General features: G+C 40.9%; 1 protein-coding gene across 3 annotated transcripts in view; it reads right to left on the reverse strand.

Annotated features, from left to right (window-relative positions):
* Positions 1-461: 461 nt before the first annotated feature.
* Positions 462-16,901, reverse strand: part of zc3h6 (zinc finger CCCH-type containing 6) — a 56,827-nt gene continuing 40,387 nt past the window's right edge. For all 3 annotated transcript variants that reach the window (XM_043687193.2, XM_043687192.2, XM_043687194.2), the window contains 3 exons: positions 14,516-15,096; positions 12,325-12,567; positions 462-3,019 (listed from right to left, as the gene is read on the reverse strand). In XM_043687193.2, coding sequence (XP_043543128.2) covers positions 1,521-3,019; positions 12,325-12,567; positions 14,516-15,096 — 2,323 coding nt within the window. In that variant the 3' untranslated portion in view covers positions 462-1,520. The remainder of the gene's footprint in view (positions 3,020-12,324; positions 12,568-14,515; positions 15,097-16,901) is intronic.

A 16,901-nucleotide genomic window follows, 5' to 3' on the forward strand; every position in this document is an offset into this window, starting at 1 on the left:
TTGCCAGACCTGCTGAGGTTTTTCAGGATCTGCAGGTTTTTTTTTAAAAGTTGATTGGTTGGAGTAACTCCTGTTAGAATTGAGGGTAAAGGCCTCAAATTGAGAAACCTGATTTTCCATAAAGTAAAAAAACCTAGTGATGTAACTGATTATCCTTTATTAAATTAATTATTACATAAATGAATCTGTCTTTTCACTGGTAGTAGGGGGATGGTACATAATTACAGTAGGCCATTGAGCCCCTTAAACCCATGCAGTGAAATCATCAACAAATTTGGCAATCATACCTCCTGCCCCTTCATCTAAGTAATTTATATAAATAATAAATAGTTGAGGACTCAGCACCAATCCCAATGGCATATCTCTTGCTCTTCTAATCTTTTCATTCTGGTAAAGAGATAGGTGGGGCTTAAGTATTATACACAGAACTGTGTAAATAACTAAAAATTGCAGCATACATATAAAATATACATTAAAAGAGTTTAATACATTTGTACAAAAAGCTTTTACATTAGGTTTTCATTATAAAGCTAACTCTCAGTAGCTCAATATGAAAATATGGTGTCATACATAAAGAACAAGTTCAGCAACTTTTATTAATTCATAATAATCCACCACTAGTTCTTGTATTAAATGGATAAGCAGTGGTTCACAATTTCAGACTTACTATAGACAAACCAAAAAAAGTCTTCACAATAAATGCTTTATACAATGTGTACATTGATCTTGAATAAATCATGCCATGATTCTGGTTGATTTTTCCAATTCAAAAACAAATAATCAGCGGTTACATGTGGTAAACAAAAAACATAATTTTTGAATACATTAACAAATTGTACAGTGCAATATCTATGGACAGTGTCTAACTGCAAATGGTTCCACACTTGATTGCGACAAAATATCAAAGCAACTAATTTAAAACAAAACTGCAGAGCACATATGACAGCATCGAATAACAAAACTCAAAATTGGTTAGGATTTTGACTTTAAGTATGCCAATGGAGTGATATTATTGAAACTGTACAGTATAAAAGTGGCAGTCATTTTTCTTAATATTAGCTCTCACAACAAAAAGTAGTTACTTGAAAGTACTAAAAACAATATACAGTTTTCAGTGTACTAGTTCAATAATTCATAATCACAATACCCAAGCAAGAAATAACTTAGAATGAGAGTACTGTACAATAGGGTTTTAAGCAGTTTCAGTACACGAAAAAACAATTACTTCACCGGGAAGAAATTTAAATGTGGTCACAGGTATATTCTCTCTATACATATATATATATATTTCTATTACCATAAAAAATTATTCATTCAAAATGTAGTTCTTACATACTCAGACCAAAAGAAAACCAGTCATACAGTCTGCATGTGCCACTGCATGCATTTCTTTGAACAGTTAAACAGACTGTGTACGTAGTAAAAAAATAAATAAAACACCACCAACAAGCCAAATAAGTTAAAGAATTGGGACAAGCTACATTATATAGACTGAATAACAGCCTCTCAAGGAGTGGGTGCTAACAGAATGGAGATGCTGTTGGGTCAAATGTTTTGAACATTTCTTTCAGTGGTTTTTTATCCTTTTTACTGTTCAAATCCTCTTCATCCACTTGGCTGGGAGGTCCAGAATGTTTACTTTGTCTCGGGTCACTATACTGTGGTCTGATTAAGCCAGCTAAAGCCTGGATTGGTAGATTATGTACTGCAGGTGCAGAAGTAGCTGATGCCTGGGATGCTTCAGGCTTTAATTGTGGTTTGTAATTGTCTGACTTTTCTGCAGCAGGATCACTTGCACCGTCTGCAATACTACCTTCTTGCACCAATGAAGCTTTATATGTCATCGATGAGTCACAGAGAACATTTTCTGACTTTGCGGGATTTTTTGGTACAAGAGGTTTCTTTATTTGCTCACCTTCCTTAGAGGAATCTGCTTGCGTAGTTAAAACCGACGTCACTAAGCTTTGAGAAGTCTGGGTTCGTGGATCATACAGACTGATGCCACTCAGCAATGTGCTAGGGGATCCAAGTCCCATACCACTTGAAGATAATTTGGGAGCATATGGAGGGAGTGTCTGATCCATCTTTACAGTGACACCTGACACTTGTGTAGAACCACTGTTTATTTTTGATAAGCGAGGATCTGCCCGTGCAACATGGGACTCTCTTAAAGTAGTATCTGTGCTACTGCTTTTCTGCAATCTAGAATTTGATGACTTTTGCAATCGTGGGTCCAATGGTCTTTCAGAAGAAACTCTTGAATCGGCATTCTTGTCTGTTTTCACTGCACTATTCTCCTTAGACCGCAAAGATAACCGTGGATCAATCTGACGAGGGTCACTTACAATACTCTGAGTTCTATTCAGACGTTGATTAGCTATTAATGGAGGGAGAGGCAAATTTATTGAAGACACTGGGTCTGGCTTTGGCAATGGCAGTGGAAGGAGATCCTCAGGAGTCCAAACAACAAGTTTTGCAAAGTGAGGTTTTGAAAGGGTGATGTCCATCTTAATGTGGCTGAATTGCTTCAGCTGACAGCGTGGATCCCTCAAGGTTACACTAGGTAATGTATCTAAAGGTATAATGGCTGGTTTTTCCCTCAGTTCTCGTTCTGTCTCTTCATCATCATCCAGTCCTTGCTGCTTAGTGTTTGAGATGGGTTGAGAATCATGTTTAGGACTTTCATTAATAGAAAGGCCTGCATTGACATTCTCATGTACCTTCATCTTCCTGGGATCTCTTGCTAATCTAGGATCAGCAGAAACCACCTCTGAAGGCTTTTTGACTTCTCCAGTTGAACCTTGTCTCAAGTCGGCTCTTAATCGAAGATCTGAAGGTTTATTTTCAGCGAGCTTTTCTTTCACAAGTCTTGGGTCCATATATGTGTACGATGTCTGCTCAGTTACAGAAGACTGCAGGTTTTTCATCGTTTCACTTTGTTTTTTAAGAGTTTTCAGTATTGACTTTACACTGCTACCATCTTCCTCTTCATCACTTGAATACCAATTCACAGTCTCATCTGAAAATAACAGAAGTTGAGTTAATTTTAAATACTGATTTTTAAAAAATCAACATTAGCATAATCAACTGGTCTCAACACCAAACAAATGTGACCAATTTTTCTCTTTTCAGTGTTTTGCACCACATACTGGAGGACAGTTTGTTCTCAAGGACTTTACCAATACTGCTTTAGATACAATCACTAGGAAATGGAGCATGATACAAGCAGCAGGTGAGTATTCAGTTGTAAAATTAATCATAAGTTCCGGTGCCATACCCGTTGAATCAAAATGAAGATCTCTATTAAAACGAGTTTACCAATTACAGTTGAATATGACTATATAGCAAAGCAGTCACATAATTTAACATTAACAAAGTTATTAACACAAAAGGTGAGCAAGACCTAACTTTTCCTTTGGTTTACAAAAAGAAAATATGATGGATCCAATCTGTCACTAAAGGCAAACAATCGGTTTAGAAGATTGATTAAAGATAGAATACAGATATTACTGAACACTTTTAGAGAAGCAACAGAAGTTGTTACTGTAGGTAAGCAGTTCTGCTTCAATTCTCTAAGCAATTTCAAATACCCCACTATATAAAATGACCATATCACAAAACCCACTTGTGGTTTAAATGCAAATCTAAAGGATAAAATGCTGGATTGGAATTAGTGCTAACAGATCATAGTCTAACTACATAAGTACCTTAAATTGAACACATTTCCGTAAACATTGCTTCCACTATCTCAATTTTTGCTCCTTACTTCGTTAACATTCTCATTCAATTTTACTATTTCTTTGCTGTAGCTTGAAGCATTGACCACAATGTGGCACTATGAAGCAAGCTGTTGTAGTCTCATCCAAGGCCATCTTGTGTATAAAACAATTCACAGAAGTACACAGGCCATTTGGTTGATCTGCATGCTCTGCTATTAGTTCTTCCATTCCTCCCTAAAGGCATTTCTGCAATTCGCCTCCACTGCTTTATACAGTCACACATTTCTCATTCCAAGCTCTTTCTGGGTGAGCAATTGTCCCCTCAATCACTAATTGAATTTATGAGCAACAGTCTTGCATTCATGGCTCTCTGCTTTGGTCGCTCCATGAGTGAAAACATCTTCCTGCATCTCCTTACGGTATATGTTACAGTAAGGCAACTTAGGTCGGAAATTGTAGTCATGGTACAAAAGGAACAATGGCAATGTGGATACAAAATTGGCTCGGCAATAGAAAACAGAATAATGATCAATGATTATTTTTCAAAGTAAAGTTTGTAGTAGAGTTCCCCAGAACTTTGCTGATGTTAAAGATCCTTTATTTTCCTGATATATATATTTATGATCTGGATCTTGGCATGCAGGGACAGTTTCAAAGTTTCCATATAACACAAAACTTGGAAGAATTGTGAATTGTTAGCAGGATAGTATGAACTCCAAAAAAGACATTGACTAGTTGATGAACTGGGTGAATAAGTGGTAGTTGAGGGTCAATGCAGACAAATAACATGATGCACTTTAATCAGAAAATCACAAACGACATAAAACAGGGGTATAGAACACAACAGCAAGGACATGATCTTGAACTTGTACAAGACACCTGTTAGACCTCATCTGTAGCAGACTGTAGAGCTGTGGAACCACATTTTGGGAGAGAACAGAATTACTGGAGAGGGTGCAGAAGCAATTTACTAGACTGGTTATGGCTATGAAGACAAATTGTAGAAGTTGGGATGGTCCTCCCTTGAGAGAGGGCTAAGAGGGGAACTGAATTGGGGTTTTCAAAGTAATAAGCAGGCTGGCTGATTAGAGACTGTGAAGCTGTTTTATCTTGTAAAAGAAACAATACAATGAGAGGGCATAAATTTAAAGTGACATGCAAATGAAGCAAGTGCGGCGTGAGAAAAAAGCTCGCTCATACAGCAAGTTTGGATATGGAATGCATTACCTAGAAATGTGTTGTAGCAGGTAGAATTAGGGTTTTCAAGAGGGCTATGAATTTTTTTTGGATACTAATAGTGTGTAGGAATATGAGGAAAAGGGACAGGAGATTGGACCCATACAAGAGAGTGGGTGCAGGCAACAACAGGCTGACTGGCCTCTTTCTGCACTGTAATAATTCTGTGATAGGACCCAATCAGTGCCAGCCTGCTTTATTTAAATTTGTTCCACCCTTCCCCATCTCAAAATATCATGGCAATTCTATTTTCCTCTTCCTTAAACGGTCCCGTTAAGTGCAAAAATATTGGTGTGGCCAAGGTTCATACACAGTGGTGGTCCGTGCTTGCCCAACATACATGTATCAGAACTTAAAAATCTATTGTTCTGGAATGATTAGAAATGAACTGTTAGTCATGAAGTCATACAGCATGGAAACAGGCCCCCAGCTCACGATGTCTATGCTGACCAACAAACACCAAACCACACTAATCCCAGTTACCTGTACTTGATCCATTAGCCTACTATCACTTGGCATTTTAGGTGCTCACTCAAATGCTTCTTAAATATTGCGAGAGTGCCTGCTTCCACTGTTTTTTCAGGCACCATATTCCATATTTCCACCACTCCATGGGGGAACAAATGTCTTATCAGATCTCCTCTAAACCACTTCTCACCTTAATATTCTGCCCTCTGGTCATGGACATGTCTATTATGGGAACAGGATTCCCACAATCTACACTGTCCATGACTCTCATTTTGTGTACCTCAAACAAAATCCCCTTCAGACTCCTCTGCTCTAAGGAAAACAAGCCCAGCCTATCCAGTCTCTTTCCAGGAACATCTGGTGAACCTCCTCTGCACCTTTGTAATGTTAAGATTAAATGGGAATATCTCTCTGGATGTTAATGCAATATTAAAGGGTTAATCTTTGCATGGGGATGACCATCCATTGTATTTCACACTTCATTTAGACAATCAGTTGCTAATACTCTCCTACTATTGGCAAATTGAACTACCATTCAGAAATGCTTTCTGGCCAGAGGTACGTCGCACCTGCACCATCTGGGGAATCAAAGTCAGGAAATCCTCTGCATAACTATTCCTCAGGATTAGGGCACTGGCGTTTACATTATTGACGAGGATGATCTTATCCTGCCATTGTGCCTGGGGTAACATGTGACTGTTGAGTAACTGGTGCTTGTCCTGAGTGGCATGTGACTGTGGGGAGTGGTCAGGATCTGTAAGCATGGCAAACTGACCTACAGAAAGGGGATGTGTTTTCTTTGTTCAGGGCCTCACTTTGACTCAACCTTGCACGCCTGCAAGGGGGGTTAAAGGGGGCCACCTGGCTTGTGCAAGCTTTAACTTTAACTGTTTGCAAAAGTTGCTGTGTGTGCAAACTGCATCTCATGTGTGAAACCTTGGGAAAAGAACCTAAACCTCTCCAGTACAATTATGTCCTTCCGATAGCATGGCAAGCAGAACTGTACACAGTATTCCATCTGTGGCCTCACCAATGTTTTAAAAGGTTGTAAAAATACTTCCTTGTTTCTGTATTCTGCACCCCACCTAATGAAGGTAAGCATCCAGTATCGGTTCTTTACCATCTCTACCTATGTTTACTTGTTCAGGGATCCATGGACATCTACACTAAGATATCCCTTTATTCTTCCCCTAGGGAACAAACATTTAGACTGTAAGACATCGGAGCAGAAATTAGGCCATTCAGCTCCACCATTCAATCATGGCTGATAAGTTTCTCAACCCCATTTTCCTGCTTTCTCCCCATAACCCTTGATTCTCAAGAACCTATTTATCTCAGTCTTAAATATACTCAATGATCTGGCCTCCACAGCCTTCTGTGGCAATGAATTCCATAGATTCACCACTCTCTGGCTGAAGAAGTTTCTCCTCAGCTCCGTTCTAAAAGATCTTTCTTTTGCTCCAAGGCTATGCCCTCAGGTCCTAGTCAATCCCACCAATGGAAACATCTTCCCAAAATCCACTCTGTCCAGGCCATTCAGTATTCTGTATGTTTCAATTAAATCCGCCCATATCCTTCAAACTCCATTGAGTATAAACCCAGAGTCCTCAAACGTTCCTCATACGTTAAGCTTTTCATTCCTGGGACCATTCTAGTGAACCTTCTCTGAACACACTCCAGGGCCAGTACATCCTTTCTGAGATATGGGGCCCAAACTGCAGAAGTACATCCCTTGTTTTACATTCAAGTCCTCTCAAAATAAATGCCATCACTGAATTTACTTTCCTAACTGCTGACTCAACATGCAAGTTTACCTTGATAGAATCCTGGACTAGATCTCCCAAGTCTCTTTGCACTTCAGAGTTCTGAATTATCTCCCCATTTAGAAAATAGTCCATGCCTCTATTCTTCCTTTCAAAGTGCATGACCTCACAATTTCCTGCACTGTACTCCATCTGCCACTTTTTTGCCCACTCTCCTATCCTGTTCAAATGGTTCTGCAGCGTCTCCACTTCCTCAATGCTATCTGTCCCTCTACCTATCTTTATGTTGCCTGCAAACGTAGCCAGAATGCCTCCAGTTCCTTCAATTAGATAGTTTCTAATGTATAGTGAAAAGTTGTGGTCCCAACACTGAGTCTTGCGGTACACCACTTGTCACTGGCTGTCATCCTCAGAAGGACTCTTTTATCCCCAGTCTGCTTTCTGCCAGACAGCTGAGCCTCGATCCATGCCAGCACCTTGCCTTTGACACCATGGGGCCTGAATTACTCAGTGGCCTCCTGTATGGCACCGTGTGCATATCCTTCCCTTATTAAACCTTCCAAAAAACATCACCTCGTATTTATTGAGATTAAATTCCATTTACCATTGCTCTGCCCAATTTAACAGTCGATCAACACCAGACCGTAGCCTGAAACCATTCGCACCATCAAAACCACCACCAACTTTCATGTCATCTGCAAACGTACAACTTATACTTTCTACATTCTCATCCAAGTAATTAACAAACAGCAAGGGTCCCCGCACCAATCCCTATGATAAACCACGAGTCACGGGCTTCCAATCACAAAAACAACCTTCTATCATCACCCTTTGACTCTATTTTCAAGCTAATTGTGGATCCGGTTTACCAGCTTGCCTTTTGGACCAGTTAAGGCCTTACTGAAATCCATTAAATCACAAACTACATGACCTCATCAATTATCTATACTCACCTTTTAAATAAAACTTAGTTAGACAGGATCTCCCCGTAACAAATTTGTGCTGACTATCCCTGATCAAACCCTGCCTTGGGCCAAAAGGTACTGATTAATCCTGTCCCTCAGAATTCCTTCTCAGTACTTCCTTCACCACTGACGTCAGAGCAACTCATCTGTAATTACTGCCCTCCTTCAACAAAGGACGCTCATCAGCTATCCTTAGGTCATCTGATTTTTCACTAAGTGAGAGAAGTATTAAATATATCCATCATGGCCCCAGCAATCTCTGCCTTTGCATCGCATTGTATTTTATGCCCACTAAAATATCTTATTTCCTCTTTGTTAATTTTAACGTGTTCAAGTGAAATCCCCAGCTATGTTGTCCTTCCGCCCTGACAATAAAGATGAGAAGTATTAATTTAAAACCTAATCCATATCCACTGGCTCCATGCACAAGTTGCCCCTTTGGTCTCTAAGAGGTTCCATTCTTTCCCTAGTAAGCTTATTATAATAGAGTCATAGAGTACATAGAGATGTACAGCATGGAAACAGACCCTTCGGTCCAACCCGTCCATGCCGACCAGATATCCCAACTCAATTTAGTCCCACCTGCTAGCGCCCGGCCCATAGCCCTCCAAAACCCTCCTATTCATATACCCATCCAAATGCCTCTTAAATGTACCAGCCTCCACCACATCCTCTGGCAGCTCATTCCATACACGTACCACCCTCTGCGTGAAAAGGTTGCCCCTTAGGTCTCTTTTATATCTTTCACCTCTCACCCTAAACCTATGCCCTCTACTTCTGGACTCCCTGACCCCAGGGAAAAGACTTTTGTCTATTTATCCTATCCATGCCTCTCATAATTTTGTAAACCTCTATATGGTCACCCCTCAGCCTCAGACACTCCAGGGAAAACAGCCACAGCCTGTACAGCCTCTCCCTATAGCTCAGATCCTCCAACCCTGGCAACATCCTTGTAAATTTTTTCTGAACCCTTTCAAGTTGCACAACATCTTTTCGATAGGAAGGAGACCAGAATTGCACGCAATACTCCAACAGTGTCCTAACCAATGTTCTGTACAGCCACAACATGACCTCCCAACCCCTGTACTCAATACTCTGACCAATAAAGGAAAGCATACCAAACTCCTCCTTCACTATCCTACCTACCTGTGACTCCACTTTCAAGAAGCTATGAACCTGCACTCCAAGGTCTCTATGTTCACCAACACTCCCTAGGACCTTACCATTAAGTGTATAAGTCCTCCTAAGATTTGCTTTCCCAAAATGCAGCACCCCGCATTTATCTGAATTAAACCCCATCTGCCACTTCTCAGCCCATTGGCCCATCTGGTCCAGATCCTGTTGTAATCTGAGGGAACCCTCTTCGCTGTCTACTACACCTCCAATTTTGGTGTCACCTGCAAACTTACTAACTGTGCCTCTTAGGCTCGCATCCAGATCATTTATATAAATGACAAAATGTAGTGGACCCCGCACCGATTCTTGTGGCACTGCCCTGGTCAGAGGCCTCCAATCTGAAAAACACCCCCCCACCACCACCCTCTGCCTTCTAACTTTGAGCCAGTTCTGTATCCAAATGGCTAGTTCCCCCTGTATTCCATGAGATCTAACCTTGCTAATCAGTCTCCCACGGGGATCCTTGTCGAACGCCTTACGGGCGGCACGGTGGCACAGTGGTTAGCACTGCTGCCTCACAGCGCCTGAGACCCGGGTTCAATTCCCGACTCAGGCGACTGACTGTGTGGAGTTTGCACATTCTCCCCGTGTCTGCGTGGGTTTCCTCCGGGTGCTCCGGTTTCCTCCCACCGTCCAAAGATGTGCATGTCAGGTGAATTGGCCATGCTAAATTGCCCGTAGTGTTAGGTAAGGGGTAGGGGTATAGGTGGGTTACGCTTCGGCGGGTCGGTGTGGACGTCGGGCCGAAGGGCCTGTTTCCACACTGTAATGTAATCTAATCTACTGCTCTGCCTTCAATCCTCTGTTACTTTTTCAAAAAACTCAATCATGTTTCAAAGACATGATTTCCCACGCACAAAGCCCTGTTGACTATCCCTAATCAATCCTTGCCTTTCCAAATACATGTACATCCTGTCCCTCAGGATTCCCTCAACAATTTGCCCATCACCGAGGTCAGGCTCACCGGTCTATAATTCCCTGGTTTGTCTTTACCGCCCTTCTTAAACAGTGGCAAGTTTGCCAATCTCCAGTCTTCCTGCACCTCACCTGTGACTATCAATGATACAAATATCTCAGCAAAAGGCCCAACAATCACTTCTCTAGCTTCCCACAGAGTTCTCGGGTACACCTGATCAGGTCCTGGGGATTTATCTACCTTTACCCGTTTCAAGACATCCAGCACTTCCTCCTCTGTAACCTGGACATTCTGCAAGGTGTCACCATCTATTTCCCTATATTCTTTCTCTTCCATATCCTTTTCCACAGGAAATACTGATGCAAAATATTCATTTAGTATCTCCCCCATTTTCTGCGGCTCCACACAAAGGCTGCCTTGCTGATCTTTCAGGGGCCCTATTCTCTCCCTAGTTACTCTTTTGTCCTTAATGTATTTGTAAAAACCCTTTGGATTCTCCTTAATTCTATTTGCCAAAGCTATCTCATGTCCCCTGTTTGCCCTCCTGATTTCCCTCTTAAGTATACTTCTACTTCCTTTATACTCTTCTAAGGATTCACTTGATCTATCCTGTCTATACCTTACATATGCTTCCTTCTTTTTCTTAACCAAACCCTCAATTTCTTTAGTCATCCAGCATTCCCTATACCTACCAGCCTTTCCTTTCACCCTGACAGAAATATACTTTCTCTAGATTCTTGTTATCTCATTTCTCAAGGCTTCCCATTTTCCAGCTGGCCCTTTATCTGCGAACATCTGCCTCCAATCAGCTTTCGAAAGTTCTTGCCTAATACCGTCAAAATTGGCCTTTCTCCAATTTAGAACTTCAACTTTTAGATCTGGTCTATCCTTTTCCATCACCATTTTAAAACTAATAGAATTATGGTCGCTGGCCCCAAAGTGCTCCCGCACTATCATCTCAGTTACCTGCCCTACCTTATTTCCCCAAGAGTAAGTCAAGTTTTGCACCTTCTCTCGTAGGTACATCCACATACTGAATCAGAAAATTGTCTTGTACGCACTTAAAAAAATTCCTCTCCATCTAAACCTTTAACACTATGGCAGTTCCAGTCTATGTTTGGAAAGTTAAAATCCCCTACCATAACCACCCTATTACTCTTACAGATCGCTGAGATCTCCTTTCAAGTTTGTTTCTCAATTTCCCTCTTACTATTAGAGGGTCTATAATACAATCCCAATAAGGTGATCATCCCTTTCTTATTTCTCAGTTCCACCCAAATAACTTCCCTGGATATATTTCCGGGAATACTCTCCCTCAGCACAATTGTAATGCTATCCCTTATCAAAAATGCCACTTCCCCTCCTCTCTTGCCTCCCTTTCTATCCTTCCTGTCGCATTTGTATCCTGGAACATTAAGCCTGCCCATCTCTGAGCCATGTTTCTCTTACTGCTATGATATCCCAGTCCCATGTTCCTAACCATGCCCTGAGTTCATCTGTCTTCCCTGTTCGGCCCCTTGCATTGAAATAAATGCAGTTTAATTTATTAGTCCTATCTTGTCCCTGCCTGCCCTGACTGCTTGACTCGCTTCTGTTCTCAACTATACCAGTCTCAGATTGATCTCTTTCCTTCTTTGGGTTGGTGATATAATTTCCGGTTCTTTTTCTCAGAGTGTGGTAGATGGGGTCTAACTCAATGTGTTTGTTGACAGAGTTCCAGTTGGAATGCCATGCTTCTCGGAATTCTCGTGCGTGTCTCTGTTTGGCTTACAGGGAGCCACCACCACTCCCAAACCCCTCCCAAGCCAATCTCCCTAACCCTGCATTTATCATGGCTAATCCACTTAGCCAACACATGCCTAGACATTACAAGGCAATTATAAAATGGTCAATCCACCCAAGTGTGGACTGTGTGGAGCACGCAGTGCTAACCACTGACCCACCCTGTACTCTCACTGTCCATATCTTCAGGTCAGAAAATAAAACTTGGTGCAACTAAAAGGACAACCAATTTAGGAAATACAAGACAGTAAACAACATTTAGTAGCAAAACAATCAAATTAACAGCATTAAAGGCCAACCTTCATCTCGGTTCTGTAGCAGCTGTGACTGGTTGTTGTCTGATCCTCCGTCTTCCTGTTGCTTCTGCTTAATTCTTAGAAATAGAGCTTTTTGTTTGGCTGGGAGAAAGTCTGGAACACTAACAGTCGGCTTACGACCTGCTGAACTGCTGGCATCCGATTCAGTGTCACTATCTCTAGAATCATCTGTGCCCAAGTAAGACTGATGATCTCTCTGTTCAGATGTCAAACTTGATACTCCGTCTGCATATTTAAGACACAAAATAAAACAAACTTGCTCTTTAACCCAACAAGACATTAATGGGTTACAAATTAGATGTTACAAGGAAATTGCGAAGCCATATCATTTTATTTCAATTTACATTTGACTTGGCCTGGTACAGGTACAGAACCATTTCCTGTTAGTTACCATTTCGTAATTGAACAGGATTAGGCCACACAATACTGATCTAACACTCCAATGCCTTTTAACCATCCTATTCCCCCATAACTCAATGTCACTGACTATCAGAAATCCATCAATCACTTAAATATACTCAAAAACTAAGCTGCCAAATCCTCCATGGTAGAGAATTTACTAAGTTCACAAGCCTAAGTAAAAGACTTCCTCATCTATAGACTCTTCAATCAGGGGCAATATTTTACATGCATCTTCCCTGTCTATTCCTTTCAGTATTCTTTAAGTTTCAACAAGATCACTTTTCACTCTTTGAAAATGCTGGAGAAAATACTTTTCTCAACTGTCCCTCAAAGGACAGTGCCACTATCCTGGGAATAAGTCTGGTGAACCTTAGTTGCACTCCCACTACAGCAACAGATCTTCCCTGAGACAAAGAGAGCAAATTTGCACCAAGTTCTCCAAGTGCAGTCTAGCAAAGCTCTTGTATAATGGAAGCAAGACTTCACTACTCCTGTACTCAAATTTTCTTGCAATAAATACTAACATCCATTAGCCTTTCTAATAGCTTGCTGTATCTGAATGTTAGCCTTTAACAATTTATCAACAAGTTCACCCTCTCTACACATACTTTTTCCAAGCTCATTATTTTATAAATGCTCTGCACACTAGTTTCTCCTATCAAACTCACTTTTATAAATCCATACTGATTTTCCTTAATTAAATCATTATAGAATCATTAAATAGTACCTCTACAATGCAGAAAAAGGCCATTCAGTCTACTGATTACGCATTGACCCTCTGAAGAACATCCCATCCAGATCTTGCCCCCCACCTTATCCTCGCAATCCTGCACTTACCATGGCTAATCCACTTAACCTGCACATCTTTGGACCGTGGGAGGAAACCGGAGCACCTGGCAGAATCCCATGCAGACACAGGGAAAATGTGCAAACTCCCTACAGACAGTTACCCAAGGATGGAATCGAAACTGGGTCCCTGGTGCTGTGAGGCAAAAATGCTAACCACTGTCCCATGTGCCCATTTTCTTGATCCTTTAAAAAAGTTTCCAATATTCCCCTACCACTAATGTAAGGCTATCAAGATCTACAGTTCCCTGCTTTCTCTATCTTCACTTCTTAAATAGTGGGATGACACTTGCTATCTTCTTATCCATGGAGATCATTCCAGAATCTAAAGAATTTTAGAAGATAATGACCAATGCACTGATTCCCTCTAAGAGATGTGTCAGACTGATGAGAGTTAAACTGCTTGCCTACTTGATTGGAATGTAAAATCCTAGTCAGGATTCCTAACTCACAACTTGGGAATTACAAGTAGTCTCTCTGGTTTGGTACAGCATTGTATAGCACAATGCACAAATATCCAATAAAACATCTTACTGCAATGCTGCAGCAATCTTGTACGCAGATCAAATTAAGTACATTCCTACAAAAAAAAACCTTGGGCTCATCTGCTTCATGCTGTTTTTCTACCACTGCTCCTCATCTAAATTTACCAGCATTGCCTTTTATTATTTTCTCAGACAGGTTTCATTCAACGTTATAGACCATTAATTCCACTCACTTGAAAGTATTTACTACATCAATGGATAATGGGAATGTTTCCCATCTGTATGATGGGAACCTGATTAGTTTTAGTTGAAGACTAATTTAAAAATCAGAATGCATATTTTGATGTTGAACACATGCCTGAGCATTAAATGTGACATACTGTTCCTTTAAACAACATCTTTAAACAAGTTGGTTTAATTGAGTGATAATCATGCCATACCTCCCAAATGGTTTTCTTGCTCCAAATTCTGCACTGCTTTCTGTGAATAGTAAGAGTTATAGAAGTCCATTGGATTTTGGATTTGCTGGAACGTGATGTCTTGCTGATATGAACCATCTTGTTGCATTTGTTGAGATGCATCGACTGTGAATTGTTGGTGTGCCTGATTTTGAGAGGGCAGCATCTGATGATCCATAGGCATGTTCACCATACCTCCCTGAAATCCCATCTGACCTGGAGATTCATTTGGGCCTGCATTCATTGGTGGACCTGGAAATCCTGGAGGTGGTGGTAAACCAGGATGCCCTGGAGGAACTGACGTTCCAGGCTGGCCTTGTAATACTTGTTGTCCAGGTAAGCCTGGAGGCATGCCTGGCCCAGGCAGACCATGTGGAACTGGCATACTATGTGGAGGACAAGGAGGACCAAAACCACCAGGAGGCTCTGAAGGCCCACTGGGTCCTGGAGGCATCATGTTTTGTTCTGGACCTGGACCTGCTCCAAACATCTGAGGCGGAGGCGGTAATTGGTTTTCTTCAAATGGTGGGTGTGGAGGTGACGGGGAGTTACAAAACTGTGGCCTGTCAAAAAGCAAATGATTAATGAAAAACAGATAGAAAGCCATCTCTTTTTCTGAACCAACCAGTGACACAATTTAATGTACCAGTTAATGTCCTTACTTCTCCTCACCCTTCAAAACCAGCTCAATTATTTTCAAACACCATCATTATTCTAAGCAGAATTCAATCAAATCTACAATTAATGCCTCAAGATCTGTTCTGTGAAAGTTTCTGTTTTGTCCCATTTCCTTGGAGGTCATCACCTCCAGCTGAGTAAATCTTGCATTCCCAATCCTTAATTCTATTCAGTATCTGAGTGGTTGGCCATGGTATCGTTTTTGACCACAGATTATCAAACTGTAAAAAATATAAGCCCATGAAAGCAAATTACAATATTTTCATACTACAGGAAGTTGGTACTTTTGTAGACCCAGAGGTAATGAGAAAGATTTATTTCCACATTTTCTGTTTTCTGTATTATTGTAATAATTTCAGATTGGAATAGGAAAGCTATTCAATTTCCCACATATAAACCTCGATTATCCAAATATCAATTATCCGAATATAGGATTATCCGAAGATGATCTCAAGGTCCCAATAGAAACATCGGGTCAAAGAACTCTTTCAACCCTGATCGCGTCTTCTGTTTACAGGTACAATGATTAAAAACGAACTCGGCTCATTGAAATGCTGCCGAGAACAGTCCTGGACAGTCCAAGCATAGTCTCTAAATGACTGACCTCCCGCCCTCTCTCTCCCCCACGCTTTCCCTGTAGTTCTACACGGGGGTTGTAGATAATCTCCCCAGATAATCTCTCCAACATTGTACGGGGGGTGGTGGTGGGAGGAGGACAGAGTGTCAGTTGGGGGTGGGAGCAGACGGGGTTGGAGTGGGCAGGGGCAGGGTCTCATACGCAGTGTGCTTTTGCCTAGTCTCCTGAACAGGGAGCAGACTCCCCAGAAAACTCCATGTCTCAATTAACCGAATCATCAATTATCTGAACGAAATAGTCCCCGCCCATCTTGTTTGGATGATCAAGGTTCCTCTGTATATGTAGATTTCTTGTTTTCCTATAAAAGGAAAACAACTCCAACTCCAAACTGCTAATCCTAAGTGGTTTATCCATTAACACAACTGGCACTGACAACATTTGTTGTTCTAAAGTAATGTACCACTTATTAAAATTTGTGAAATCTTTGTGGTCATTTAAAATAGCTCTGTATAATCAAAGTGTCCACTTTGTAATAACACCTGCATGATTATTTTTTTCAAACATTTTCTGAACAAAACAATAGGTTAAGAGAACTGTAAAACACTGATGTTCTGGATTTCAAGAAAACGAATTAAAAATGTCCACTGATTTCAAATTACTATGATTTTACAATAGACCCCTCTCATATTTGTAGAAATCAATCGGAAAATTGGCATTTAACTTAAAACACTGATCCTTTATACAGGATATCAATACTTTCAACACCTTTACCCCAAAATGAAGACAAATAAGCCACCTAGAAAATAATTTGTACTCCATAGTGCATCTGCACGATACAAAATGAGTTTAGTCTGGGCTTATACACAAAACTCCCAGCATATAAATGCAGACTTGACCTGTTGGCTCAAATGTAAACTGGACTGAGACTTACTAGAATTTCACTTCAGTTAGGATAGCCTCAACTCTAGATGAGAAATAGGCTGCACCTAACCAAGCTCAGCACAAACTGAAATCTCTTTCCACTGAAAACAGCTGTAGGTGCAAATGGATCCATATTGAGTCTAAGTCAGATAACGTACATCGTAGAACTGGGAGTAATCAAGGAAACCATTG

Source organism: Chiloscyllium plagiosum, unplaced genomic scaffold (assembly GCF_037043375.1).
Source record: "Chiloscyllium plagiosum isolate Xiang-an unplaced genomic scaffold, Cpla_swu_hap1 HiC_scaffold_3, whole genome shotgun sequence".
Taxonomy (NCBI): domain Eukaryota; kingdom Metazoa; phylum Chordata; class Chondrichthyes; order Orectolobiformes; family Hemiscylliidae; genus Chiloscyllium; species Chiloscyllium plagiosum.